The following is a 26,283-nucleotide window of genomic DNA, read 5'->3' on the forward strand; positions in this document are numbered from 1 at the left end:
GGGCTGGATATCTACCCGCCTACAAAGTATACTTACTACTTAGTTGGTAGCACTACACAGTAGCGTCCGATCTACTCGGGTTGGGTCGTTGTTGCTGTTGTTGGTGTCTGCCATCAACCACCAACAAGTGCCTAATCAACCCACTAGTAAGTAACCAGTAGCAAGCAATGTCTTCGTACAATCATGCCGAAGCATCCGCATTCGTTTAGAAATATCAACTCGTCATGGACTGCGTCAAAACAACAACATTAGTTCGATGCAGACAGAAAATTTTCTCCATGGCCCCATCAGACAAACAAATGGTACAGGTTACATTCTCCGAGGAGTAAGTACTATCCAGCCAGCCTCATCATCTCGAAGCAATTGGCCGGACAGAGCAACATGTTCCGAGAGTGACGGCACATGAATGGCAGTTAGGGCTTCAGGGCTAGGCCGAATAAGGATTAGTGTACGATGCATGTTACCCAGACCGGAAAGATGCTCCTTGAGGGTTGCACAATGCTTTTGGGCTACCGAAATTTTGCTGCTTGTTCGTTCCCCCACATATCCGAGAGGGGTCTTCGAACAATCCATCGATGGATTAATCCACTTGGACTGAAAATGTAAGACGGTTGAAGGATGGCGGGGGGTTTATGATGATGGTCCACTGTGACACTAGTATAGCGGGCAATTATTAATGTGGTTTCTACAAGTTGTGTCTAGTGTCTACACTGCCATTTTACCGGAGCACCTCTTAGATGGTCAATTAATATCCCATTGTGCGCGTTCCTTGATTGCTCCGAACGCATAAAAACTCAACCCTGCCATATAAACTCCGGTCATGAAGATTTCATCAAGACTACTGGATATCACAAAAAAAAGAAGTAGTAGTAGTGGGCAAGAAGAACCTTAATTCCCCTATATTTCAAAGAGAATTATCAAACTTTTTTGACTATCGCACTCATAGTTTCTTTTTTGGGTGTGGTAAAAACCATCAAGCACGATCGGCCTCAGAAGTCCGACATTTAAGCAGCAAGCTCACGGATCTTCTGCTCAACACGCTCCTTGCGCTGCTCGCGGGTGAGGCGCTGAGGACGGAACTTCTTGCTCTCGGCCTTCCACTCCTCCTTGGTCTTCTTCTCACCAGCATCCTCGTCCTTCTTGAAGGGGTCCTCACGGATGGCCTTGTGGGCCTCAGTGTAGAGCTCCTCAATGTCACCAGCCTCAACACCAGCCTCCTGGTACTTGTGGAACTGGGAGCGGAAGCGCTCCTCATCGTCGTCGGCAAGACCCTCCATGTACTCAGCGACGTGGCCACCGAAGATGTAGTTGCGGAGAGTCTCAGCGTCGAGCTCCTCAGACTCGATGTCGAAACCGGGGAAGCGGCTCTCGGAGTGGGGAACGAAGATACCACCGTCGGAGGCACCCTTCATGGCACCGAAGACACGGGCACCAGTGGAGGTACGGGCAAGACCGACATCAAGGAAAGCCTTGAAGGGGCGGCGGGAGCCCTCGTCGGTCTCAGCGGCCTCGGTGAGGGTGTACTCACCATCGGCCTCCTCGACACCGGGGAACTGCTCATCCAGGCCGAGCTTCTTGAGGGTACGGCGGGCAAGGAGGAGACCGGTGGCGTAGGCGGCAGCCCAGTTGGTCAGACCGTTGGTGATGCCATAGCGCTTGAGCTCGTGGGAGTAGGCGCTGGCGAAGACCTTGTCACCGGAGATCTCAGAGTAGACGATCTGGGTGATGATGTCGCGGTTGGTGAAGCGGACGACCAGGCGGTACTTGGGGGCGTTGTACTTGTTCTTGGCCTGGGTGATCAAGCGCTTACGGGCATAGTAGTCGGTCTTACCCTCACGGCGACGACGGTACTTGGTCTGGTAGCGGCTGTAGAGAGAAAAAATTTGTTAGCTCCAGGACAACTTTTGACGAAATGAGGAGTCTTGTATAAATTTCTTACCTGTAGTAAGCGCTGTTCTTGACGAGCTTGTGGAAAGGCTACAAGAGACAGTCGAGTCAGCAATTTGCGCTTCAGAGAAAGACCGTCCGAAGCATCTTGCAAAGACCCGTTTCCAATCCCACAGTGCGGTCGCCCATGTGGGATGACCTGAAATTTTCGTTCAGGCGACGGGGGAATTTGCGACGAAGTCGGTTCCCAGTCACTTGAGAATTACAGCAAAACTCACCATTTTGACGGTTGCCGCTGGTTGATGACGGGGGTGGTCGACGGTGGCTGCAAAGGAAGAGATGGGAAATTTCGTGGGATGTCTTTTGTGGAAGGCTTCGCTTAGCGTGGCTGCATCCCGGCGCCAGACTGCGGTTGGCCACGAGCGGGCTGAAGGACCGAAGTATGTACCACCACTTACTCCGTACTCCCAACCAACATAACCAACTCCCAACTCTTCTCTTTCAACAATTTTATTTGGAAAAACCTTATAGTTATGAATTTGTAGGCTGTCCGAATATGATCTTACTAGCTGGCCAAATCAAACTATTTACAGCCGGGGTTTTTCTGGAGTTTCTAGCAACTGAAGGCCGATCATTCTCTCCAGCTCCTTCACAGCGTCCTGGGTCCGTCCCAGATTAACCTTCAGGGTTCGCATGCCAGCTTTCTTTGCGCCCTTAAGGTTCTCTCCAATGTCATCAAGGAACACAATGTCAGACGGGCGAATACCGCCTAGACCCTTCTTCCTTGCTACGTTTTCCATCTCTTGCAGCGCAACCTGATATATTTTCCCGTCCGGTTTCCTGAGACCGGTATGCGCAGATGAAATGAAGAAGTCAAATTGCGACTTCTTGTCATCGATGTCTGTGTTGTATGGATGTCCATCGGGGAATATCACTGTGTTTGACAGAGCTCCCATAACGAACTTTCCCGACTGCTTCAATTTTTTCAGGGCAGGGAACATATATGGATCCGGCGTCCTAGACACCCTCATCATCTCCCAGAAGAGGAACTCTGCGTCCAGGGCGGGTAATGGAGGAACCGATGTTGGCGCACTATCCGGGCGCTGTTTCTGAAGTCTCTCGTGAAACGTCTTCCAAAGGTCGGGGTTTCGTAGATCCTTGTTAAATTCCTTAAAGAACTCGGCATCCATCTTGATCTCTCCGCGCTCGAGTCTGTGCCAGCTGCCGTTTGGCGAGGTACGAGAAATACTGAAGTTCACCCATCCTGGGGGAATGTTGTGGGCCAGTTCATAGTCCAGAATAGCCTGAAAGGGAGAGACAACCTGCAGCTTTATTAACAGACTATTATCTCTGGGTTGGGCAATCGCGCAGCCTTACACACACTCCTCCAATGTCGAACAGCAGGCCTATCGGCCGTTGGTTGTCAGCCATATTGGTGATACACTAATCGGTAGAGGTTCTGGGAAGACAGTAGATGGGCAGGGATAGCAGAGACAAAGGTGACCTAGAGGTAAGACGAAGATGTCGCTTGATGTTTGTTCTTTGGCGGAGTAGTAGAAGCCCAGACCTGGGGTCCCAAGTTACCGAGGTTAGATACGACAGATCGGTTGTTGCTTATGGTTTACAATCAAGGTCCGAGGCAATGAAAGCTGCAGGGGAATTCCAGACCCTAAAGGCCAAACCTGCGCCGCAGAAGCCCTGCAATATTAGCGGCATGAAACGTACAAATCATCAAGACGCAAGGAGATTGTTGACTCCAATCTCTGGTGATGATTGACGATGGATGGCAGGTTGGCGGAAGGGGACACTGCGTATCCGTCACGTGTGTGCTTATCGATAGCGCCGGACGCGTTTCAGTGAAGCCGAATCGCGATGGTCCTCTTTTATCCTCTGAGCCGATCAGAATCCCTCACTATGGAGTCATGGAATCTACTCGTACCATCTCCGAGTTGAAGTCGTCATTTATCAGGGCGCAAGTCCGAATACTATCCGAAGGCCTTGAGCCGCCCGAAGATTGGCGAAATTATGCCGCTGAGACCGAAGAGGATGATCTTAGTGATAAGGTGGTCGGTGATGTTCTGCAAAAGTGTAAGTGCAAGCATCCAGGATTGAACCTTCACGCATACTATCCCGGAGTTACTGCACATGATCACTCATCGTGCACTGTGGTTAATAAGCATATCGTTCTTCCTTTTGCATATGTTTCTAACGAGTCTATGGGACACCAGTAAACGCCGCTTTGAAACAACACAGTCGCATCGTCTATTCCTCCCAAGCGGTTCAACATGTCGCCCAGCAAATCACCAGCCTATACTGGTCGTCGGTGACCCAGGCAATACACAACCCAGGGTCTCTGATAAAAGGGGTGGAGAGATCGGTGGATCTGTCCAGTCATATGTGAGCCTCGGACTTTCGTTGCTGGGAAAGCGGATAGATCTAATGTCGCAGGAATATCGCGCAACTCCCATTGGAGCTAGAAGACCAATCCGCGAGCGAAGAACAGCGAGCTAGGTCTGGGATACCTCTTGCACCGATCACAGTTTCAGCTGGTTAATTGTGAAACAGATACCAAGAACTACGGGAGCGTCTTACGGACCTGGATCGTTTACGGCAACAACGACAACGGCGCCTGGATCAATTACGACAGCTGCAGCAATTACTGGAGCCGTTCCGAGAACCGCAGAAGCATATCCAGCCTAATCTGGTGACGAGAGATGGCGAGCTAGTCCAGGAGTTAGATAAGATGAGGATGCTGGTTGCGCGAGTTGGCGGCCGAGTCGAACAGGGGAAAAAGAAACTGGGCGCTCAGGAGCAGGACAAGCCGTATCTGGGGTGCGACCAGAAACTAGATGCCTTATTGGACATGACGTGATGACAAATAGAGAGAAAGGGCCCGGCTAGAATGACTTCATGCATTGAATGGAATGGAAGGATGCCCGAATACCTAAATTGCATGCCTTGCCTACACTTATGAGAGTGTTGCGCCTTCATACATACATACATAGCCTCTGGAGCTTTGAGGATGCGGCATTGCCGGCAAAAGAGGTCGCACAGATGCATGAAAACCATTGCAACTGGATAATCAATCAGTAGATCTCAATTTCTTGACTCTACGCCGCAGGTCTCCTTTGGGCAGCTATAATTAGAGGGATTTCCCATGCAATTACCGGAACTTTGAGAAGTTGCAAGGGGGGAACCCGACGATTGACTGCGGCTGCAACGATCATAGCAAAGTGCCAGTGACAGGAAGGAGGGAGAAGAACGAGAGCCAAACAGTTGTTTTTGGGACTACTACTACTTACAGAGTAGCAGCAGCAGCAGCAGAAGCAGAAGGAGAAGCAGCTGCTCTGTTCCTTCTCTTTTCACTGGTTCCCACATTTTTATTTTTCTACCCATCGATTTCCCTTCCTCTTATTGTTTTACATTCACCACACTTTTTTGTTTTTTGACTTCATCCCTTTTTGGCATAACCCAGGTTTAACTAGCTACTTACTAGCTATCATGGAGAATTCTGGTGCGGCCACCGCCCCAAGTTGTGGCGCTGCCGAGGCTGGTGCTCGGCTGGAATCTTCCGAATTTCCGACGCTTGACTGTTTTGGCTTCTCCGCGGCCACGGTTCACTATCAGGACGAGGTGGATGACCCTCATCGCCCAGCTTTACCTGCTGCTTCCCCATTGTCTGCTGCTCTCACCGCAACGGTTCCTTTTCCCAATCTTGACGATTTAACCCCGACCGCGCACCACAACAGCTACAGCAAAAGTGAGCCTTCTTCACCCGGCATCATCAGCGCGTCTACGCCTTCCCCTGATTCCAAGGCACCCTTTGTGCGTGGGCATCGCCGCCGTTCCACCCACGTTACTCGTCGTGACCTTGAGAAATTCAGAACAGAAGTGTTGGGTTTGGAGTCCTCTGGGTTCGGCTTTGACGACGACCATAACCTCCCTAAACCGAATCCTGCTGTCGATCCCGAGTTCAACGCATTAAACAACGCTTTTGACTCCGCAAACATGTCGATGAACAGCAGTGGGGGCATGACGGGCAGCAGCCCTGGGTCGGCCATGTTTGCCAGCTACGGCGATAATTCTGGCGGTGCTTCGGGCATGCCCAATGTTCCTCGTCCCTCGATGTCGCCTGCGATGCCTCATCCACCAGCTCAGGTCAACGGCGGCGGAATGCCTGGTATGAACGGTGGAGTTCCTATGAACGCGGGCCATCAGATGGATCTGCACCATCTCTACGACATGGTATTGGAGTTGAGCGACGTGTTGAAGAACAATCGCGAAATGACGAAAAGTATAGTGACTAGTGCGGAGGAAATTATGGTATGTCTTTCACGAAGGTCTCATAGTCTGGTTTAACCTGGCTGACAGGGACAGAAACGGTCTGGTTCGGAGGGTACCAACCCGACTTTGCAGCAAGTGAATGGGGAAATCACCGGTAAGTGATCGTCTGGAATTCCCTTTCTCTGAACAGCGGCTGACAAGCTTAGGTGCCCGTATTACCGAGCTCGAGCGTGCCCTCGCCAAGGAGAGACGTTTAGTTGAAGTTTTACGAACCGAGCAGGCGGAGAACGCCAAACTGATCGGTGAATATGAGGCGACCCTCGGGACGATGGTCGAGCAAATCCGCAACTACTGCCAAAATAACAACATGCATTATCTGTCGCAGAAACGCCATTACAACAATCTGCTCCAAGCGGAGCGTGACTCCCATCTGGAGAGCCGCTTAGACCGTGACTACTGGCATGCGCAGACGATGAAGTGTGCCGAGATGATTCGGACGGCGTACCGTCTCCGCTCCGAGGAGGAAGAGCTGCCTATCCGCATTGTCGCAGGCCTACAGAATGAGGTGCGGGCGTACCGCAACGCGCTTGGTATGGAGCCCGAGAGGCCAGAGGACGAATTTGGATGGGAGATCCTGAAGGATGTCCCTGGCAGCGCCGAATGAGACCGACACCGTGGGCTGCCTATACCCTGGCGGTTGGCATGATCTTAGTGGTGTTGCACGAGCTATAACGATTGGTTACCGATATATTTGCGTTAGAGGGAGTCGGCGTTTTTGGAGCAGCTGATTTGCGGCTACGGATTTTCCCGGCGAAGATACCCATTGTTGCATGGCATGTATATGAGATCCGAATGAGATCCGTCAAGTAGTTTTATGTATTTCTATACTCGTGAGGAGTGAAGACGGAAACAATCTTAAGAGTATTCATACAATTTATTCAGTATAGAACACCTCATCCAACACCTTCCACCACCCAGGACCTTCAGCACTTCCAATAGCCCCAGGAATCGGACTCTCCTGCACATAATATATATTAGTTTCACTTCCTTCTGAACCATCATAATAAATTTATCAGTACTAGTAGAGACATGATTGAACATACCTGCATCCCATCCGTCAAACCCCACCACTCCCTCACCTTCGGATTGGCCTTCATCCGCTGCATATCCCCGTCAAAGTCCTCCCCGACATATTTGAACGTTGCGAACAGCGTCCGCTCATTATCGAAGAATATAGAGTCTGCAAATAGCCATTGCCCCATATTAGCTTCTGCTTCTGCTTCTGCTTCTATATTATATATATATAACTTTTCACCTCGTTTATGACGGGGGATGGGGGAGGGGATGGGAGGGGGATATATACAATCGCGAATATTACACTCCTTGATCTGCTGTAAGACTTCGGGCCATACGTTCGCGTGACATTCTTTGTATGCGGCGATGGCGGAGGGCTTGAGGTGGACGATTTGGGCGATGCGGCGGGTGGGCATTGTTGGTGTGTGTATATGGAATTGGTCGATTGGGGGGAGGGAGATTGGGCTTGGTTCAATGGTTCCAGGTGAAGGGAAGTTCAATTGTGAAGGTGAGGATAGGATGATGGGTATGGTGGTGGTAGTAGTTGCTGTATATGTATGTTTTTGTGGATTCGGGGTGATGATGGCCCGAATTGGGGGTTGGGATGGACCGAGGGAGGGGTCACACTACTCACTACTAATTAGATGTTGTGGTGGTGAAAAATGGGTTTTATTTGATGTTGTTAGTTGTTTGTATACTAAGCAGTTATAGATTCAGGGTAGGATAGCACAAAACATAGATACTACATGTTTCTGTTCAGATGCTGTTACAACTTAATAGTTGTGATGGCTTCATCTGCATTATCAACTACTCATACAAGGCATTTTCTGCTCTTGAACGAGTAAATGTCTTGACGTTCATGTTCTACTACAAGATCTGAATATCATTATAGTGTTAGCATCAACCACCATTTGGTCAGTAGTAGTACTAGTAACTACTAACTAGTACTAAGGGTATTAGTCCCTACCCATCAACGCCAAAGTAATAATACACCATCCTTCAGCACTCACTCAAAAAGCCATACAAAGCCAGTTACTAGTCACCGATACCACCACAAACTACAACCCATCCTACTTAACAACCCCCAAAATAAACATATTAATAAAAGTCAACTGAATCGTGATAAATTACCCCCCAGTATCCCCAATCTAACACAAGAAACTAACTAACTAAATAGTAAATAAATAAAGTATTACATCAACCCCCCATACGTCTGCCCCTCTTTCTCCAACTCCTCATCCTCCTTAATATAATCTTCAAATCGATTCACAACCCCTTCCTCCTCTCCATGATGCGAAGGTTGACTTTCCTCTCCTGCTTCATTCAAGTGGTTCTGCTGAGAGGGGTATTTGCCGCTGTCGTCGTCGTTCTCCCCCCCTTGGCTGGCGCTATGATGCTGAGTATCTTGGTGTTTGTGGTGGTGAAACATTTTGTCGAAGATGTTTTCGTGGTCTATATCATGCCATAACATATTTGATGTGAGTATTCATATGCAAAGTGATCGTAGCGGTGGTGGTATAGGGTCTGGGGGCATGGAGTGACGTACGTTGAGACATTTTGGTAGGCAGTAGGTATTTCAGATATTTATATTGTAGTCAGTGTAATGTGTGATGGGTAGTACGTAGTATTCATTCAGATTCAAGCCAAAATCAAAGTTATTTTGATTGTGTTCAAGAAAGGTAGCTATCTCAACCAAATGGTCTTCATATAATCGGACCCGAAACTCAAAGTACTCGCTATGCCATCATCATTGCGCTTTGACTTTCCGCTGTCTTCCGGGGATTTCTTATCCGATCTACATCTATGCATTGTGTGCTGCTGTGAATGGCTTCTAGAATTTGTGTTCCATGATTTGTTTTGGCTGCTCCATGAGATCTAGGTTAAACAGACGGGGTTACTGTACGTGAGCGCAGATTTGACAGAGGAAGCAAGGCGTAACGAAGATCAGAAGAATAGTAATAGTAAAGCTCATTCTCGAATTGATTACTACATAGACATGAAATGCATCGGCTAGATATCATCAAGATCTTTCCTAAACAAAGTGTAACACTACTGCCTCACAACCGGGTTCTTCGCCACCGGCCGGATCCACGAAATGCCCACGTTCGCTGCCAGCGAGATCGCCCCGATGATCCACAGCGATTGGGCATAGTGCGACCCATTGTAGCGGAAGATGATGGCAAAGATGATTCCACCAAAATTGCCCATACCGCCGACAGCACCCGACACGACACCTATAATTATTAGCACAAAGGTCATTCAATCGAGGGTTCAAAGTGAGCTCACCATTGGCAAATGGATACACATGAGGTACCAAAGAAAAGATGGCGCCATTGCAGGCTTCGAGGAAAAAGGCAAGCCCGGCCATGAGGCCGAACATGGTGGCCTCGGTCTTCGGGTTGGTGAGTCCGATCGCGAGCTGGAAAGCTCCCGTGATGAGTCCCAAAGAGACCAGCAGGATCTTCTTCGACCATAGGCTCTGTGTGGTTCTGTACAGAAAGTCGGCCACGAAGCCACCGGCCGGTCGGCAGATGATATTCAGTAGCCCGAACATGGCGGCCCATCTTCCGGACTCAGTCTGTCCCATACTGGGAAAGTTCGCTACATAGTAGTTTGCCAGAACGGACTCGATGGCAAGTTCTGCTCCGAAAGTGCAGGCGTATGGAATGGCGACGGCTGCAGTGACCATACTGAAGAGCACGTTCAAGGCCTCTTTGCGTGTGGGTGCTACCACCGTGTCCGTCCGCAGCGCGTCGAACTGGCCAATCTGCTGAGACTCGGCTCCTAGAGACATGGGAGTCTGGGCGCCGCCTTTCTTCTCCACGTCCGTCATCATGTCGGACACCGAGGGGGCTTTGGACGGAATTCCCGAGTTGATATCAATGATGTTGCCCTCAGACTCGGTGGCCTCCTTCACCCAGAGATGACGCTCCGACCATTTGCCCGTCGGCGTGTCCTCACATACGAAGAGCATGGTTAGGGCGACCCCGACGATGATAATAAACGGCACGATATATGCCACGCGCCATGCTTTGTGTGGTGGCAAGCCCTGGACTTTGACGAGGGAATCGTACACAGCGGGCATAACGAAGCTGAGACAAGTAAGCCAAATGAAAGCCAAATGAAAGCCAAATGATCAGGAGAGGCACAATGTTCAACATACAAGGTGATTCCACCACCAGCATTGCCCCAGCCACCAGCCAGAGCATTCGCAGTCCCAACAATCTTCTTGTCAAAGAATCCCGTGCACCAGACCTGGCATGGGACAAAGGTACCTCCGAGGATACCCACGAAAAAGCGCAGGGCAATCAGGCCATTTGGAGTGGTGACAAGGCCCGCCATGGCAGTTGGGATCGACCCACAAAGCAGCAGCCCGATGAAGACCAGACGAGGACCGAATTTGTCACAAAGGGGTCCTGCTACGAATCTCACAAGCAGACTAGCACATTGTCAACGATTTCTGTATATAAGAGGAGTATGGGACGGGGAGGCTTACGTCGCGAGCAGAGCAACAATGTTCGAGTTTGCAACCTGCGTCTCTGTCATTCCAAGATCTTGGCGAATTGTGTCGGTCAACTATGTGAGGAACCTATGTCAACCTTTGTCCATGCATGCATTCGGGTTAGAAGTCACTTACCAACGGTGGAAAGGCATACCACGACAGGAAAGCCACCATGAAACCCAGCCATGAGAAGAAGAAAACCCGACCATATTTGTCAAACGGGTTGAGGATAGGGATAGACTGTGCTTTGCGATTACTCGGGTTAATCTCCGGAGAGACAAAGAGTAGCTTGATGTGATCCATCGCCAGAGAGATTCGGTCGATAGCACAATCAATTGATGGTATACTGTCACTGGTAAGACAGCGAGGTAAGACAGCGAGGTAAGACAGCAAGGATGTAAGGTACAGGAGGGGATCTAGCAAGCACAGAGAGAAGGGGTATCACAACAAAGACAAAACACCACCAGGGCGTATTAGATGCGAGTAGACTAACGGACGACTGGGTCCCGCTGGAAGTGCAATGGGTATTGAGAGTGTGGTATAGGGCAATACAGGAGAATTAAGACCGAATTAGATCGATGGAGAGGACGTGTATATATAGACCGGTGCTTCGGATAGTGTCACAAGAAGTGGAAACGTTCTTTTCAGGCGTAGGAAATGCTCCGACACCCCCGTGTGGGAGGCCTCTTTCAAGGCATCAATCTATCTAGTTATCTATCTCCTAGGAGGGTCAGCGGTCTGATTACCAGTTGATTGATGCGAGTGGCTTGCTTCTGATGAAATTAAACGACATAACATTCAGAGAAACATTAATCAGTATCTCCTAGGAAATGGGTCAAGCTCAACACGGTGTGGCAGCAGGGCAAAAAATATTATTATCAGCAGCAACAGCAGCAAAATAAGCAGAACCAAGGCAAGCCTGTGAACTCAATCTAGGAGCAATGGCCGGGGATCCACACCTGGCAGTCGGATTGAGTGTGGCTGTGGATACTGGGTCGCGCGGTAAGAGAGACCGTCCAGCGCGAGAGCCGGAGTCGCTAGTCATGGACCTAAGCAGGAAGATGACCTCAGGGTTCATGGCATGGCGATCGAGGCCCAGTTCATGAGAGGCGTGGACCAACGAGACCAGTGCTGGAGATAAGCAAGGGTCTCTGCACGGCAGTTTAGGGCATGATTGGCATGGTTCTGGGGAACTGATAAGGATAAGGTAGAAGATCTGGAGAAGTAACTCCGCGGAGTGTAGATGAAAGAAGAATGACTGTTTGTGTATTTCCGGGGGGAGTGAGTGGGCGTGTAGAGGGATAGGGAGGGGAGGAATGGTAGAGAGAGATTGGCGAGAGATAGACTAGTCGTACGGAGTAGATAGGGAGGGACCCAGGGAATTGAGGCAGCCACCCATTACGGAGTAAGTCCACTCACTCAGTCACTCATTTACTCATTTACTCCTGCTTGACTAACTGTATCACGGGACAGAGATGGGGCCTCAGGAAGAGACGCGGTCACCTTCATTTTCTCTCATCTTAAAAATTGACAATCACAACAGAAGAAGAAAGGAAGAGGAAAAAAAAAAAATAAAATTAAATCCAACCCACCGGCAAGTGGGCCATGGTCACCGCAAGTCATCCCCCTCAAACCTCCGGTTGAAATATTTTGCAAGTCCTGGTATCCATTTCTCCTTCGTCTACGAGCTAGCAGAAATTTTCTCCCTCTTTCTGAAGCTTGCCATTGCTTGACATTGCAAGAGTCTACAAAATACATCCCCAGTCGGGTATAGTAGGAGGTGCCGAGCTGCCAGCCACTACTCCGTACTATAGACTACTCCGTAGTGGCCAGCCAGATGGGGCGGCAGTAAATTAAGAACGGGGGCCACTACTTACGTATTCCTCGCCTGTTTGGCAGGTGGATATCTATTCAGTCCTCTAGTACTGTGAGTCGCCGTCTCGACCCGGTTTCGAACTGCTTCAAGGATCCATCTCTCTTCCGTCCGGATGGAAGATGTACAGTAAGACTTACAAAGGGAAAGCCAAAAAAAAGGGGTTGCAGATCGACTGTCTACGTTGGACAATGATACATCTTCACTCCCGATATAGGAACTCTCGGCATCCGATTTCGTATCAAACACTGACAAATAGGCTGAAACTGGCTGATAAGGAGACCCAAACAATGAGAATGCTGTCCCAGATGGGAAGAAAAAAAAAAAAGTAAAAAGCAATGTCATGCACGGGCCACCTCGTGGGCTGATCCTTGATAAGTCATTCATTCCAGCCAATCAGCGTGTTGCTATTAGGGGGGCCCGGACAAGTTGACAGCCGCTGCCCTAAATTGGAACGCCGGACTGCTTTTGGTGCAAATACTGGAATTGGTCATGCAAGGCACGCAAGGCAAACACAAAATACAACGAACGCTCCTCGGCTACGAACGGCTGCCCCGGGCCCTAAATGTAAGCTCCTGGGGGCCGGACTAGCACCTGCTCACTTATGTATGGCTTCCCCGAGCATGGTCTAAACACGATTAATATAGGCAGCAGCTGCATCGGGCAGGATATGGCACCATCTTAATATCCACGATGGGTTCCAGTTATCCAGTCGCATGTGCCGTTCGAGGGCTCCCTGGGCCACCACTAAGGCTTAGGTGTAATACCAATAGTATAGACAATGTGGAACTGGTATTGGAAGATACATAGAATAAATTACATGGTGTGCTGTAGACGGACATCCTCATCCAGTCAAAGAAGCTCTAGCTCAAATCGTAACATCATCATCGTCATCATCATCACCCTCGCCACAGAGGAACCGACTACCAGTCAATCACCGTGGATGACGCAGCCGTACCGCACCCAGATGCCTTCTCGCCTGCCTTCTTCCCTCGCATCCCCTTATACTTCTTGTCATGCTTCTTGAAAGGATCGGGCGCCTCGCCCTTCCGCACCTTCCACTTCTCCGTCCCCAGAATCGAGTCCAGCTCCTCGACAGGCGGCAGCTTCAGATAGATCCATCCGTCGTCCCGTTCCTCAATCGGGAACGTCGCGATGTTCATGCTCTCGTCGTTCGAGCATCGACCCGCTTGCTCTCCGTTCAGCTCGAAGTTGCGCTTGTGGTAGGGACATGACACCCAGTACTTGCCGGCGTCGTCGTCGCCGATCAGCCCGTCTGACAGGACAAACGCCCGCTTGTGAGGGCACATCTGTTGCGTCGCGTAGTACTTGCCCTTGACCTTGAAGATGGCCAACTGCGTATCCCCACGCTTCAAATTGGCGGATGACATCTGTGGCGAGCCATCCGAAAAGTAGTCAGCCTTGATGATGGGCTGCCACGAGAGACTGGACCATTGGTGGCCCTTGAAGTCCTCTTTGGCCGGTTCGCTGGGCCAATAGGTCGGGCGCTGCTGGTCGCGCTCCTTGATCACCTCCACGGTGTCGACGGTATCATTCGTGTTGGCAAATTGTTGAAAGTATTTGCGCCGCTTGGGGTTTCGGACCGTTTCGGTCCACTCGCAGAAGTAACTGTCGACCAGTTCCTGCATCTGCTGTTCCATCTCCGCCCCAATGCCCAGTTTATCTTCCACAACTACCTCGCGTAGATATTCAATACCACCAGGGAGATTCTCAATCCAGCGAGCTGTCCGCTGGAGCTTGTCTGCCGTGCGAATGTAGAATATAAGATACCGATCGATCATCGGGATGACCTTCTCGGGCGGAACATCTTTCGCGAGGATCTCGGAATGCCGAGGTTTGGCACCTCCGTTGCCTCCAACGAAGATGTTGAAGCCCTTGTCGGTGGAAATAAGACCAAAACTGAAGCCGATTAGCCAGATGCCTTGAGCATACAGAACATGGATGTAAACTCACTCTTTGTTCTGTGCCTCGGCGCATTCTCGCACGCAGCCGGAGACAGCGCCCTTTAGCTTGTGCGGGGAGCGGATACTCTTGTAGCGTTCTTCTAGCCGGATGGCCATGCCAACACTGTCGCCAATACCGAACCGGCACCATGTGGTCCCCACGCAGCTCTGAGAAGCGTTAGTATGTTCCCAGACCACCCCAACCAACGAATCAACATGAAGTTACATACCTTGATAGTCCGAAGCGACTTGGCATACGCATGCCCGCTCTCCATACCTGCATCGACCAGTTCCGTCCAGATGTCAAGCAGATCCTGCTTCTTGGCTCCAAACAAATCGATACGCTGACCACCAGTAATCTTACAGTAGAGATTGTATTTCTTGGCGACCTGCCCGATCGTAATCAATTTGTCCGCCGTGATTTCTCCTCCAGGTACTCGAGGAACAACCGAGAAGGTCCCGTTCCGCTGAATGTTGGCAAGGAACCGATCGTTTGTTTCTTGTAATTCGTGTAAATCCTTATCCATGATGTGTCTATTGAAAAGACTGGAGAGAATCGAGGCAATTGCAGGCTTACACAGCTCGCAGCCAAGCGAATCGGGGTTTTTGCCGACCGTCCTCATGACATCCTCGAACGTCTTCAGTTGCTTAATGGCGATGATGTTGTAGAGGTCGGCCCGCGAGTGTGGAATATGTGCACATACTGCATACACATTAGAATAATTCCGAAAGCCATAACAAAGTGTATACATACAGTTGTTCGAGACTTCTTGCCCCATGTCCAGCATGGCCTTGTTGAAGATGGACTGCACTAGCGGCATGCAACCGCCACAGCCGGTTCCCGCTTTAGTGCACGACTTGACCTCCGCAACGGTTTTGCAGGTGCCATTCTTAATGTTCGAAACCAAGTCGCCTTTGGTAACATTATGGCAGGCACAAATTTGAGTGCTGTCATCCCTATAGGCGCATAATATATTAGCCTATTACTTCGGCGTCTGAGCGATTCCAATAACTTACAGATCGTCGGCATTTTCCTCCCCACAGCTCTGAGCCCCCAGAATGAACTGGCTGGGAGGTACGTCCAGCTCTTTTTGGGACTTGACCATCTGGTTCAACTTGAGGTAGTCCTTCGTATCCCCGATCATCATACCACCTAGGAGGTATTTGCCGTCCATGGTAAAGAGATATTTCTTGTAGACACCGCCGAAAGGATCCTTGTATGTAAGCGCCTTTACAGCTGGCTCATCTTCAGCTGCACCTCCGGAGGGCATTGACGGCCGTTGACCGGGGAGGAACTTGGGCCCATCCCGATCGGCGAAGAAGTCACCAAAACTAGCCACATCGACACCTAGCAGCTTTAGCTTGGTACTGAGATCGGGTCGCTTGAAGCTTTTGGGTTCCTTGTCGGGATTGGTGAGGTTGTATGCGAGCACGTCGGCCATCTCGATGCCGGGAGCGATGATACCAAAGGTTTGGTTCTCCCAACTTGCACATTCTCCGATCGCATAAATGTCTTTGATGGAGGTTTGAAGGCTGTTGTGGTGTCAATATGTATCAAATGAATTTCTGGGTACTGACTGTACCTTTCATCGATGACGAAACCTCCTCTCCCAGCACACTGGATTCCCGCGGACTGGCCCAGCTCATCTCGTGGCCTGACTCCGATCTATTCTGGGAGTTAGCACGTCAAAAGCGACTGGCAATGGTAAGGGGGAGCGTACAGCAAAACAGATGCATGAGCAGCTGAGTTCTTCACCATCTTCGAAAACAATTCCAGTAACGTTATTATCGTCATCCGTATTTATGCGTGCAACGCGCTTCTCGTGTAGTACATCCAAGCCCAGCTCTCGAATCTTGCGGGTCACAAGGGTGCCAGCATCTCCATCCAGCTGTCTCGCCAACACCCACTTGTTGCGATCGACGAGTTTGACACTGCCAAAGTCTTGCAGGTCTGTCATCGCTTTGGCTGCCTCTAGGCCCAGCAGACCACCTCCTACAGTGACGCCCGTCTCACCTTTATGCTTGGATGCAAACTCTATGAGCTTTTCCAGATCCGAGATCGTCCGGTAGACAAAGATGCCCTTGGCATCGTGTCCCGGGGTGCGCGTGGGAAGTACGGCATCAGAACCCGTAGCCAAAATCAGGATATCGTAAGGAATAACATCATCAGTCGATGTTTTGACCGTCTTACGGTCGGGAAAGATGTCGGTTACCCGAGTGTTGAGGTGATAGTCAAAGGATCGGTCTTTGATGGAACCGTACTAGTTAGGGCACCGGCTTCGGCGTTAGTGTCTGGACCAGGGCCGCCATCCCGAGCGCGGATCGGAAACTTAGCACACTACGGAGTACTCACCCATTCTCTTGGGTTCAGGTATAGATCTTCGATCTTGCGATGCTCAAAAAAGGACGATAGGCCGACTCGATTGTAGGCAATGTGTGGTTCTTCACCAATGACAACGATATCATACTTTCGTCGCTCTGAGTCCTGCTTGACGAGCTTCTCACTAAGAACAAACAGGAGTAGTCAGCATCCCGAGTTTCGGCGTTAATACACAGTTGTTCGACTGCCAAAACATACATGAAGGATATAGCCACCATTCCCAAGCCGACCACCACGATCTTCTGGCGCCGATTCGAAGCCGATCGGCGAGGAGCCGGATCTGGTAGGGAATCAATTGTAGGAGGGAGAATGCTGGGGACGCTGTCCATGACGACAGCGTCACCATTCCCTGATCCATCCAACAGAGGCATTGTGATGACAGAGGATAATCATGGAATCCTACATCGATGGCAGTGGCCAACAGGAAACCAGCGCGGTTTTGTTTGTGCCACAGGGAAAAGAGAACCCCCGCGGCACCGGAGCTGCGCTACACAGCCATGAACAACAAACCACCATCATTGTAACTATCTCGCCAAGAGGAGACCGATAACTGCGCGGAGTTGCGGAAATAGGGGCGTTTGAGTTGTGTTTCTCCGTGGGATAGTTACTGGATGGGTGACTATGACCTCTGATGTAATCAGTTGCGAGGGGGGTCCATGCTCGATCGTTCTGTAATCAGGGACCTCTTGACCCGCCATGCAGATCATAGAGGAGCCACCGTTCGTGGAGAGGGGAAAGGACGGATAAGAACCGGGCATGCGATGGGTTCGATCGGTAATTGGGGAGTGGCTGCATGGAATCGAGCGAGCGAGTGCGACTCCGCGGAGATGCGATGGAGAAACGAAGGCATTGAGGCTGTTGCTTATCGCGACTGCCTTTTCGGTTCCTGATAAGCGTCTGATTGGCCGTGATCGGAAGTATACGTACCAGAGATTGATTGATTGATTGAAGCTCCTTGCAGTTGCTGGAATCATCAACTTCATTGTGAGGGATTTCGAGGGATGCGATTGACTATGGTTTGGTTTCCAGCAGCAGGTGCATGCTACATAGCACTATGTACTACTGACTAACCACTACTGACTAACTACCAGTTGTTTTTAGACGTCTGCTCACTGACCACTACTTAGTCGACCGATGGGACCATTGCTTTCCATCTTTTTTTTTTTTTTTCTGTCCGTCTCCACTGCGGCAAAAAGCTCAACAGCCCCCCAAGCAATATTACTTACTCAATATTCTCCGATACCGTGACTCAATACACGAGAACAATACCTCTGTTCACGGCCAGCTGGAGACTTCGTAATCCTGTTGCAATTAATGGGCAATTAATCGGCGGTGGAGCCCTCTAAACAAGTGGATCTGGCCGCTGTCCTCCTGGGGCTAGTTTTTCCATTACAGCACAAAATGTCACTAGTTTAGTGAGTCTCTTGGCTGCTCGGGGGAGGCTTGTTTCCGGATTTTTTCATGTCTGGGTTTTTTATACTTTTTTTTTACGGGACCGAGTCTCAAGTGCCCACACCCCCCCCTGTAGGAATGTTCGAATGAGAAGCCCGGTTTCTCCCTGTCTTTCCGGCTGGAGGACACACCAGGCCATGACTAGACCATCTGAAGAGTACGGAGTATTACTATTACATATCTCTGCTCGTTAGATCACTCATTGTTCGAATCCACCGGCTCCCGCGGAAATCTGTCCGGCCGAATGTTGACCCTCAATCACCCCCCCCCCAAGAGGATCTCAAACCAGATGGAATGCCTCCTGTTTCTTTTCCGTGGACTTAGTACCAGATCCCGGCCGTTGCTGGTCACCCCGTTGAGCTAATCCAAAAGCCGGCAGTTTTGAGGGTTCATCTGTCATCTGGTTTTTGAGCGATTGATTTTCCCGTAGCTAACCCTGGTCTTCCCCAGATGTGTGTCTGGCTCCTCTCATCTGCCTTCTGCATGCTCTGTATCGGTCCGAATCTATACTCGTCTCGATTCTCGATATCGTCTCATGTCTGATCTGGCACCTCGAGACTATTGAACCACATAAGCGCATATCATGGCGACTGTCACTGAGGTGCTGACAGAGCCTTTCACCGCTCAAGGGGTCGCCCTCAAGTCGGGTCCGATCAAGGTCCACCAAGAGGAGCTGCCTGCCGTGGAACTTCCAGACATTCCTCTGCCGCCCCCTTCAAAAGCACCAACCGAAATTCTCAATATAGACAAACCAACTCCCGATTATCATGTACCCCGCGACCCTCGCCTTATCAGACTGACGGGTGTTCATCCCTTCAATGTCGAGCCTCCACTTACGGCTCTGTACGATGAAGGTACTCAACCTCTTTCCCTGCTGCCCTATCCCCTTTGAACTCTGCGCAAGGGCCCTTGTAGTCGTGGCGATGCTCACCGGAAACTAGGCTTCTTGACTTCCCCGGAACTATTCTATGTGAGAAATCACGGCCCGGTACCTTTGGTGAAGGATGAAGACATCCCAAATTGGGAGATTAGCATCGAAGGGTAAAGAATATCATTCCCCCCAAACGTCGCGCCTTATCTGACAAGGTATATGCAGCCTGGTGGAGAAGCCGCTTGTCCTCAACTTCCGGGAAATCTTGCAGAAATACGATCAGATCACAGCACCAATCACTCTCGTCTGTGCGGGAAACAGACGGAAGGAGCAGAATGTGGTCAGGAAGACCAAAGGTTTCTCATGGGGTTCCGCTGGCCTGTCGACGGCCCTTTGGACTGGCCCAATGATGGCAGATATCCTACGGAGTGCGAAGCCTCTGAGAAAAGCCAAGTATGTTTGCATGGAGGGAGCAGATAAGCTGGTAAGTCGCCATATCCATCCATGCATGTAGTGCTCTGACATTCTGCTTTCAGCCAAACGGGTATTACGGCACCTCAATCAAACTCAATTGGGCCATGGATCCCAATAGGGGAATCATGCTGGCCCACAAAATGAACGGCGAGGATCTCCGTCCTGATCACGGCCGTCCCCTAAGAGCCGTCGTACCCGGCCAGATCGGTGGCCGAAGTGTTAAATGGCTGAAGAAGCTCATTCTGACTGATGCGCCCAGTGATAACTGGTACCACATCTATGACAACCGAGTATTACCGTAAGACTCGCCTATCCGTCCACAAGAGTACGTTGTCTAACTTTTATCCAGGACAATGGTTTCGCCCGAAATGTCATCCAGTGACCCAAACTGGTGGCGCGATGACCGATATGCGATTTATGATTTGAACGTGAACTCTTCTGTAGTATACCCCGAGCACAAGGAGGTGCTGGATCTTGCGTCGGCAGGCCCGTCGTACAACGTGAAAGGATATGCCTATGCAGGAGGCGGTCGGAGGATTACAAGAGTTGAAATATCTTTAGACAAAGGCAAATGTACGACGATCATTCGCACAGATGTGCTGAAGCAGAGCTAACCTGATTTTAGCCTGGCGATTGGCCAACATTTCATATGCCGAAGACAAGTATCGTGACTTCGAAGGGGACCTGTTCGGTGGCAGAGTAGACATGTCCTGGCGCGAGACTTGTTTCTGCTGGAGCTTCTGGTCGCTGGATATCGCCATTCCCGAGCTAGAAAATACAGATGCCATTCTTGTGCGGGCCATGGATGAGGCCTTGTCTCTCCAACCGCGCGATATGTACTGGTCTGTTCTGGGCATGATGAACAATCCCTGGTTCCGGGTCACCATCACAAAGGAGAATGGGACTCTCAGGTTCGACCACCCAACAGATCCTACCGGGCCTGGTGGATGGATGGAACGCGTCAAGAAGGCCGGTGGTGATCTGGTCAACGGTAACTGGGGCGAAAGACACGCAGGAGAGGAACCGGCAGAGCCAGAGCCTGAGAAGGAGATCAACATGAAGAAAGACGGCGTAAACCGGATGATCGACCTTGAAGAATTCAAGAAGAACTCAAGCGATGAGAAGCCCTGGTTCATCGTGAACGGGGAAGTGTACGATGGCACGGCATTCCTTGAGGGTCATCCAGGAGGGGCTCAGAGTATTATCTCATCTGCTGGCATCGACGTTTCGGAGGAATTTTTGGCCATCCGTATGTCTAAGGACCTTTTCTTTGGAATGGAGTTTAGAATACTGACACACTCACAGATAGCGAAACGGCCAAAGCCATGATGCCTGATTACCATATCGGAACCATGGATAAGGCGTCGTTGGAAGCGCTCAAGAACGATAGCACACCAGAATCGGATGAACCTCGCGCAACATTCCTCCAGTCGAAATCATGGTCAAAGATGACCCTTGTCAAGAGGAAGGACGTGTCATGGGACACCCGCATTTTCACTTTCCAGCTTCAACATGACAAACAGACCCTGGGCCTGCCCATTGGCCAGCATCTCATGATCAAGGTCGCCGACCCCATCAGCAAAGAAGCCATTATCCGCTCATACACCCCTATCTCCGATACCAACCAGGAAGGCACCATGGACCTGCTGGTCAAGATTTACTTCGACACTCCCACAGTCAAAGGTGGCAAGATGACCATGGCTTTAGAGAAGCTCGCGTTGGGATCAGAAATCGACTGCAAGGGTCCCACTGGCAGGTTCGAGTACCTTGGAAACGGCAAGATCATGGTGAGCGGTAAAGAGCGCCATGTTAGTTCTTTCAAGATGATCTGTGGGGGAACTGGTATCACGCCTATCTTCCAAGTGCTACGTGCAGTGATACAGGACAAGCAGGACCCTACTTCGTGCGTGGTCCTGGATGGCAATAGACAGGAAGAGGACATCCTCTGTCGTGACGAACTGGACGCCTATGAAGCGTTGGATAGCAAGAAGTGCAAGGTGGTACACACATTAACCAAGGCTCCGGACAGTTGGACTGGACGTCGTGGACGTATATCGGAAGACCTGCTGAAGGAGCATGCCATTCCCGATGGCAAGAGCATGGTGCTTATCTGTGGTCCAGAGGCCATGGAAAAGTCCGCCCGCAAGATCCTACTGGAGCAAGGATGGGCGGAGTCGGACCTTCATTTCTTCTAAGGGGAGCACCTCCTCGTTTCTGGAAGTAGCCTTCGTCACTAGTATTAGGAGGCCACGCTGTTAGATTGTATATAATGACGCTAAGTTCGAAAGAAATATATACGAACTGTAATGTGCTTCAAGTGAAAGGATTAAGTTGGTCTTGATGTGCGCCTGCAATATGCGCGAGTCAAACATAGGATTTTCTACCAGGGTCAGAATCATATCATTCGCTCAATCATATCGGTCAAGTATGAAAGACAACCGGCCTGCTCCACAGAGGAAAGCGACAATAGGCTCAATGGAATTGCACCATTGCCAGTATCTTATACTGTGCATCCGATGACCTTCAGGTGAAGCCACGTGGGGGGATACCAAAATGTGTATCCTTCGAAGATCTTATTGAGAAGTTTCGCCTTGTCACCGAGCTGTGGCATCCCGGGAGACTTCGGCGCCGTATCTGTCAAATGCTTTCCAAAGGACACTTGAAACAGTTCGCAAAGCAGAGCCATCAATGACGTCTTTCAGCATATAGTTAGTAACTGAGTAGTTAGTATGCATCAGACAACTTCTCCCACGTCAACAGCTTCAATGGATGTAGGAACCGCAAGACGAACTGGCCAAAACTCTGTAGGCCATAACCAGACAGCAGGCCAGGAGTGGAGTCTCCCAGATTCATCGTCCTCAACTCAACCCACCAAAGTCTCGTGGGAATCTCAAGTGACAAGCACCAGAGGACGCGTTGGCAGCGCGAGATCACGCCTCACTAAACCCAAACCAGACTAGCTCCTCTCCCCGTCCAACGCCCGGACCACCGCTTGTTCGGGAAACCGAAGCGGCAGGAATTCGCCGCGGTTCAACCAACCCGCGGACGAGAGCTCTCCCCTCCGTCCCTTTAGCAGACCATTATTTACCTACCCACCTCTACGGAATACACATAAGCTCTCTCTTTACATACTATTTAACCGCCATGCCCCCGCGCAAGAAAGCCAAACTCACCCCCCAAAATGAGAATGCCGAGCCGTCCGCAAGCACCGCTGACCAGCCAACAACCGCGGATTACGACCCAGTGACAGATCCCTGGACGGACGAGCAAGAGACCGCGTTATTGAAGGGGATCATAAAATGGAAGCCTGTCGGTATGTCAGCAATCATTCCCCTCTGCCGGGCGCAAGGGCAGGCACTACTCCGAACAGTGTGTCGCTAATGAGGTTTCTCTTTCAAGGCATGCACAAGCACTTCCGCATGATCGCAATTTCGGAGTTCATGAAAAGCCAAGGATATGCCCCCGCGCACGCAGAACACACACGGATACCAGGGATATGGAAAAAGCTGGGGACATTATACAATCTTCCGGCTTTGGATGAACGGGTGGGTTGATGCCTCTCCCCAGCCATTGAGATTACATTACAATCTTGGGATTCCGGCTCGTGCTAACATTCGTCAAATATTACGTGATATGCAGGAAGATTCATTGATAACAGACACCGCCGAGGACTCGAAGGAATTCTACTGCCCGTTCGAATTACCCCAGGACGAATACGGAGAATTGATGTTCGAACGGCGACTGGCGATGGAAGGGACCGCGTCTCCTGATCCTAGCACGCATGCGGGATCGAGGAGGGGGAGCACGGTGGCTGATACGGACGGTGCGTATATAACATCATTGTCTTGGTTGTCAGATGGCTAGAAGAAACATACTAATCGCAGCTGTTCATCTCATACAGAACCTCGCTCTTCCCCCGCGCCATCACGAGGACGGAAATCAGGCCGTGGCGGGCGCACCGCTGGACGAGGGACGCGTTCGTCGCGTCTTCATGTCGAGGTTGAACCGCCAGCGAAGGGTTCCGGAGCTGCGGAGGAAGAAGGGGATTCTGGCGAGGAGACAGGTGCGAATGAAGATGGCGATGAAGATGGTTCAGACGCTGCGAAGGATGATAGTGAGGTCGATGAGGAAGCGGAAGGGGGATCACCTACGACGCGAAGTACGCGCGCCCAGACATCGAGGACGAAACAGAAGGGAAGAAGTGCAGCAGGCACGGGAACTCGGAGGGGTCGACGGCGTCAGCCTTGATATTGATATGTGCTTTCCTGCTGACGTTCGTTGGCTCTGTCTGTAACAAATACGTCGATAATGATACCTTGGGAGAACTAGGCGTTTTGATGGGGCTTTGTTTGTATTATTACCTTTCTTTTCCTTGGTTCTACAATCGATTGTTTCTTTTACCGGGACGGTAGACTAGGCATGTTCCGTCGATCATGCTATTCGCTACTAGTATCTTTCTTTCTCCAACAATGACTGAACAGATTGGGTGTAGGAAAAATCGAGGTAGAAAGTAAAACAACATAGATGGCATCTAAATACATGGGAGCACATACAGTAGATCACTACATATTTGGTCTAGAGTCATTCACAGGCTAAAAAGGAAACAATTTAGGGGAATAGTACAGGCATGTTCCAATCCCTTACAGACGCTTCATGATGGCCTCAGCATACTCGTGGGTCTTGGCGGAACCACCCAAGTCACCGGTGAGGGCCTAAAATTGCAACTATTAGCATCGTGTTTTCGCAATGTTGACGTCAGATTGATGGGATGCTAGCTTACCTTTCCTTCGGCGAGGGTGTCGAAAGTAGCCTTCTGGATACGAGCGGCGTGCTCGTTCAGACCCATGTGCTGAAGCATCATGATACTGCTCAGAAGCAGAGCAGTGGGGTTGGCAAGACCCTTGCCAGCAATGTCGGGGGCAGAACCGTGGACGGCCTCGAAGATGGAGCACTCGTCACCAATGTTACCGGAGGGGGTCAGACCAAGACCACCGATCAGACCGGCGCACATGTCGGACAGAATGTCACCGTACAGGTTGGGCATGACAAGGACCTTGTCGTTGTAAGGGGTGGGGTCGGTAACGATCTTCAGGCAAGAGTTGTCCAGCAGCTCAGCATCGAACTCGACGTCGGGGAACTCCTTGGCGATGTCACGAGCAAGGTTGAGGAAGAGACCGTCGGACATCTTCATGATGGTGGCCTTGTGCACGACACGGACCTTCTTCTTGTTGATGGAACGAGCGTACTGGAAGGCGAAGCGGAGCACTCTCTCGGAGGCCTCCTTGGTGATGAGCTTGATGCTCTGGACGACACCGTCGACAACGACGTGCTCAATGCCGGAGTATTCACCCTCGGTGTTCTCACGGATCAGGACGGTGTCGACATTGTCGTAAGGGGTCTTGTAACCGGCAACGGAACGGCAGGGACGGACGTTGGCGAAGAGGTTGAAAGTACGACGGAGGGTCAAGTTCAGAGAGACGTGTCCCTTACCGACGGGGGTCTATGTGACGAAGCGTTTAGAAAAGAAGATCCATCGCAAAAGAGTCTAGAAAGGAAGGACGTACAGCAAGAGGACCCTTGAGCGCAACGTAGTTCTTCTGGACGCTCTTGATGGCTTCGTCGGGGATGGCGGTCTTGCCGTCCTTCAGGATGGGAGTAACATCGACGGGCTCCCACTTGACAGGGGCCTGCACACAGGTAGTTTAGCATCGCTGGGTTTGTATATCATAGGCGATCGTAGGAAAGCGGGAGGCGTACGTTTGCGGCAGCGAAGATATCCTTCACCGACTGGGAGATCTCGGGACCGATACCGTCACCCTCGATCAGGGTAACAGTGTATTTTCCCTATAAGGACACATCAAGTCAACAACACCATTCATATAAGATCCATCCTTCGGTACAGCTGTTGGATATAGGCCGTTGTCGCAGGTTGCGGCGGAAGCTACCGGACCAAAGGATGGACGCAAAAAAATGTTTCAGGCGTTGCCCGGGACGCGACATACATCAGTGTCCTTCTGACCCTTGAACTTGGCGACGCGCTCATCGGCAGCAACGGAGTAAGTGCGGAGCTACATGTGCAGTTAGATCGAAAATCCTTCCAGGTGATGTTGTCGAGGAAAGCGGTCGGTAGGTTACCTGCGAGAAGGGCGAGGCAATGCGAGGGGACACACGTGTTGTCCGCAAGCATTGACGGACGGGAGCGACAAAGTTCCTGGCGGCAATCATTGTGATAAAGTCCCCGAGATCGACGTCAAACGGTCAAGGGTGGAATAAAAAGAAGGAATTGGGGGGTGGTGAGGAGAAGAGAGGAGAGTAAGGAAGAGAAAGAAGAGAGGAGAGAGAGAGAGAGAGAGGTGGAAAAGGCGGCGGCGGGTTTCCTTGTGCGGGAACGAAGAGAGCAAGTCGCGGCGAAGAAAGGCACTTTAATCCATCCAGTGATTCTCGGCACCGCCGCTGCCGGTCCGACCGAACAAGAGACAAACTTGCGAGTTACCGTCAGTCCACCGGCTCCAGTCTGCTTCC

General features: G+C 50.7%; 12 protein-coding genes across 12 annotated transcripts; 6 read left to right on the forward strand and 6 right to left on the reverse strand.

The window, feature by feature from the left end:
- Nucleotides 1-740: 740 nt before the first annotated feature.
- On the reverse strand, nt 741-2,211 carry BO83DRAFT_375447 (60S ribosomal protein uL18). Its single transcript, XM_025530453.1, has 3 exons — nt 2,166-2,211; nt 1,940-1,977; nt 741-1,866 (listed from the first exon to the last, which is right to left on the reverse strand). The coding sequence occupies exons 1-3, from the start codon at nt 2,166-2,168 to the stop codon at nt 1,005-1,007; spliced, it is 903 nt and encodes a 300-aa protein (XP_025391660.1). The 5' UTR covers nt 2,169-2,211; the 3' UTR covers nt 741-1,004.
- Nucleotides 2,212-2,443: 232 nt separating this feature from the next.
- BO83DRAFT_354364 (HAD family hydrolase) lies at nt 2,444-3,642 on the reverse strand. Its single transcript, XM_025529100.1, has 2 exons — nt 3,265-3,642; nt 2,444-3,209 (listed from the first exon to the last, which is right to left on the reverse strand). The coding sequence occupies exons 1-2, from the start codon at nt 3,316-3,318 to the stop codon at nt 2,475-2,477; spliced, it is 789 nt and encodes a 262-aa protein (XP_025391661.1). The 5' UTR covers nt 3,319-3,642; the 3' UTR covers nt 2,444-2,474.
- A 123-nt stretch (nt 3,643-3,765) lies between these two features.
- On the forward strand, nt 3,766-4,776 carry BO83DRAFT_375450 (kinetochore subunit FTA4 family protein). The gene is made up of 4 exons (XM_025530454.1): nt 3,766-3,975; nt 4,116-4,284; nt 4,336-4,398; nt 4,453-4,776. The coding sequence occupies exons 1-4, from the start codon at nt 3,810-3,812 to the stop codon at nt 4,757-4,759; spliced, it is 705 nt and encodes a 234-aa protein (XP_025391662.1). The 5' UTR covers nt 3,766-3,809; the 3' UTR covers nt 4,760-4,776.
- A 612-nt stretch (nt 4,777-5,388) lies between these two features.
- On the forward strand, nt 5,389-7,085 carry BO83DRAFT_354367 (uncharacterized protein; the record flags this gene model as incomplete). The annotated part of the gene is made up of 3 exons (XM_025529101.1): nt 5,389-6,210; nt 6,265-6,325; nt 6,378-7,085. 3 exons carry the CDS (start codon nt 5,389-5,391, stop codon nt 6,833-6,835), a joined length of 1,341 nt encoding a protein of 446 aa, XP_025391663.1. The 3' UTR covers nt 6,836-7,085.
- A 20-nt stretch (nt 7,086-7,105) lies between these two features.
- On the reverse strand, nt 7,106-7,746 carry BO83DRAFT_414505 (L-rhamnose mutarotase; the record flags this gene model as incomplete). The annotated part of the gene is made up of 3 exons (XM_025534571.1): nt 7,535-7,746; nt 7,275-7,411; nt 7,106-7,189 (listed from the first exon to the last, which is right to left on the reverse strand). The coding sequence occupies exons 1-3, from the start codon at nt 7,659-7,661 to the stop codon at nt 7,106-7,108; spliced, it is 348 nt and encodes a 115-aa protein (XP_025391664.1). The 5' UTR covers nt 7,662-7,746.
- Nucleotides 7,747-8,488: 742 nt separating this feature from the next.
- BO83DRAFT_375451 (uncharacterized protein) lies at nt 8,489-8,883 on the forward strand. Its single transcript, XM_025530455.1, has 2 exons — nt 8,489-8,697; nt 8,792-8,883. Exons 1-2 carry the CDS (start codon nt 8,537-8,539, stop codon nt 8,814-8,816), a joined length of 186 nt encoding a protein of 61 aa, XP_025391665.1. The 5' UTR covers nt 8,489-8,536; the 3' UTR covers nt 8,817-8,883.
- A 335-nt stretch (nt 8,884-9,218) lies between these two features.
- BO83DRAFT_331404 (MFS transporter) lies at nt 9,219-11,461 on the reverse strand. The gene is made up of 5 exons (XM_025528270.1): nt 10,883-11,461; nt 10,742-10,821; nt 10,409-10,684; nt 9,532-10,337; nt 9,219-9,479 (listed from the first exon to the last, which is right to left on the reverse strand). Exons 1-5 carry the CDS (start codon nt 11,048-11,050, stop codon nt 9,295-9,297), a joined length of 1,515 nt encoding a protein of 504 aa, XP_025391666.1. The 5' UTR covers nt 11,051-11,461; the 3' UTR covers nt 9,219-9,294.
- Nucleotides 11,462-13,404: 1,943 nt separating this feature from the next.
- On the reverse strand, nt 13,405-17,627 carry niiA (nitrite reductase niiA). Its single transcript, XM_025530456.1, has 9 exons — nt 17,163-17,627; nt 16,938-17,088; nt 16,306-16,845; nt 16,168-16,250; nt 15,602-16,117; nt 15,339-15,541; nt 14,815-15,287; nt 14,595-14,752; nt 13,405-14,540 (listed from the first exon to the last, which is right to left on the reverse strand). The coding sequence occupies exons 1-9, from the start codon at nt 17,333-17,335 to the stop codon at nt 13,544-13,546; spliced, it is 3,294 nt and encodes a 1,097-aa protein (XP_025391667.1). The 5' UTR covers nt 17,336-17,627; the 3' UTR covers nt 13,405-13,543.
- Nucleotides 17,628-18,574: 947 nt separating this feature from the next.
- Nucleotides 18,575-19,424, forward strand: niaD (nitrate reductase NiaD). Its single transcript, XM_025530457.1, has one exon. The coding sequence runs from the start codon at nt 19,000-19,002 to the stop codon at nt 19,306-19,308; it is 309 nt and encodes a 102-aa protein (XP_025391668.1). The 5' UTR covers nt 18,575-18,999; the 3' UTR covers nt 19,309-19,424.
- A 259-nt stretch (nt 19,425-19,683) lies between these two features.
- Nucleotides 19,684-22,037, forward strand: BO83DRAFT_375457 (nitrate reductase). The gene is made up of 5 exons (XM_025530458.1): nt 19,684-19,771; nt 19,824-20,059; nt 20,111-20,334; nt 20,387-21,010; nt 21,067-22,037. Exons 1-5 carry the CDS (start codon nt 19,697-19,699, stop codon nt 21,954-21,956), a joined length of 2,049 nt encoding a protein of 682 aa, XP_025391669.1. The 5' UTR covers nt 19,684-19,696; the 3' UTR covers nt 21,957-22,037.
- Nucleotides 22,038-22,810: 773 nt separating this feature from the next.
- BO83DRAFT_414509 (uncharacterized protein) lies at nt 22,811-24,105 on the forward strand. Its single transcript, XM_025534572.1, has 4 exons — nt 22,811-23,074; nt 23,161-23,306; nt 23,401-23,584; nt 23,663-24,105. Exons 1-4 carry the CDS (start codon nt 22,906-22,908, stop codon nt 24,007-24,009), a joined length of 846 nt encoding a protein of 281 aa, XP_025391670.1. The 5' UTR covers nt 22,811-22,905; the 3' UTR covers nt 24,010-24,105.
- Nucleotides 24,106-24,187: 82 nt separating this feature from the next.
- On the reverse strand, nt 24,188-26,052 carry BO83DRAFT_375460 (isocitrate dehydrogenase (NAD(+)) IDH2). The gene is made up of 6 exons (XM_025530459.1): nt 25,897-26,052; nt 25,764-25,829; nt 25,519-25,605; nt 25,326-25,448; nt 24,542-25,261; nt 24,188-24,473 (listed from the first exon to the last, which is right to left on the reverse strand). Exons 1-6 carry the CDS (start codon nt 25,984-25,986, stop codon nt 24,402-24,404), a joined length of 1,158 nt encoding a protein of 385 aa, XP_025391671.1. The 5' UTR covers nt 25,987-26,052; the 3' UTR covers nt 24,188-24,401.
- Between the last annotated feature and the right edge of the window lie 231 nt (nt 26,053-26,283).

This window comes from Aspergillus eucalypticola (assembly GCF_003184535.1).
Source record: "Aspergillus eucalypticola CBS 122712 chromosome Unknown BO83scaffold_4, whole genome shotgun sequence".
Classification (NCBI taxonomy): domain Eukaryota; kingdom Fungi; phylum Ascomycota; class Eurotiomycetes; order Eurotiales; family Aspergillaceae; genus Aspergillus; species Aspergillus eucalypticola.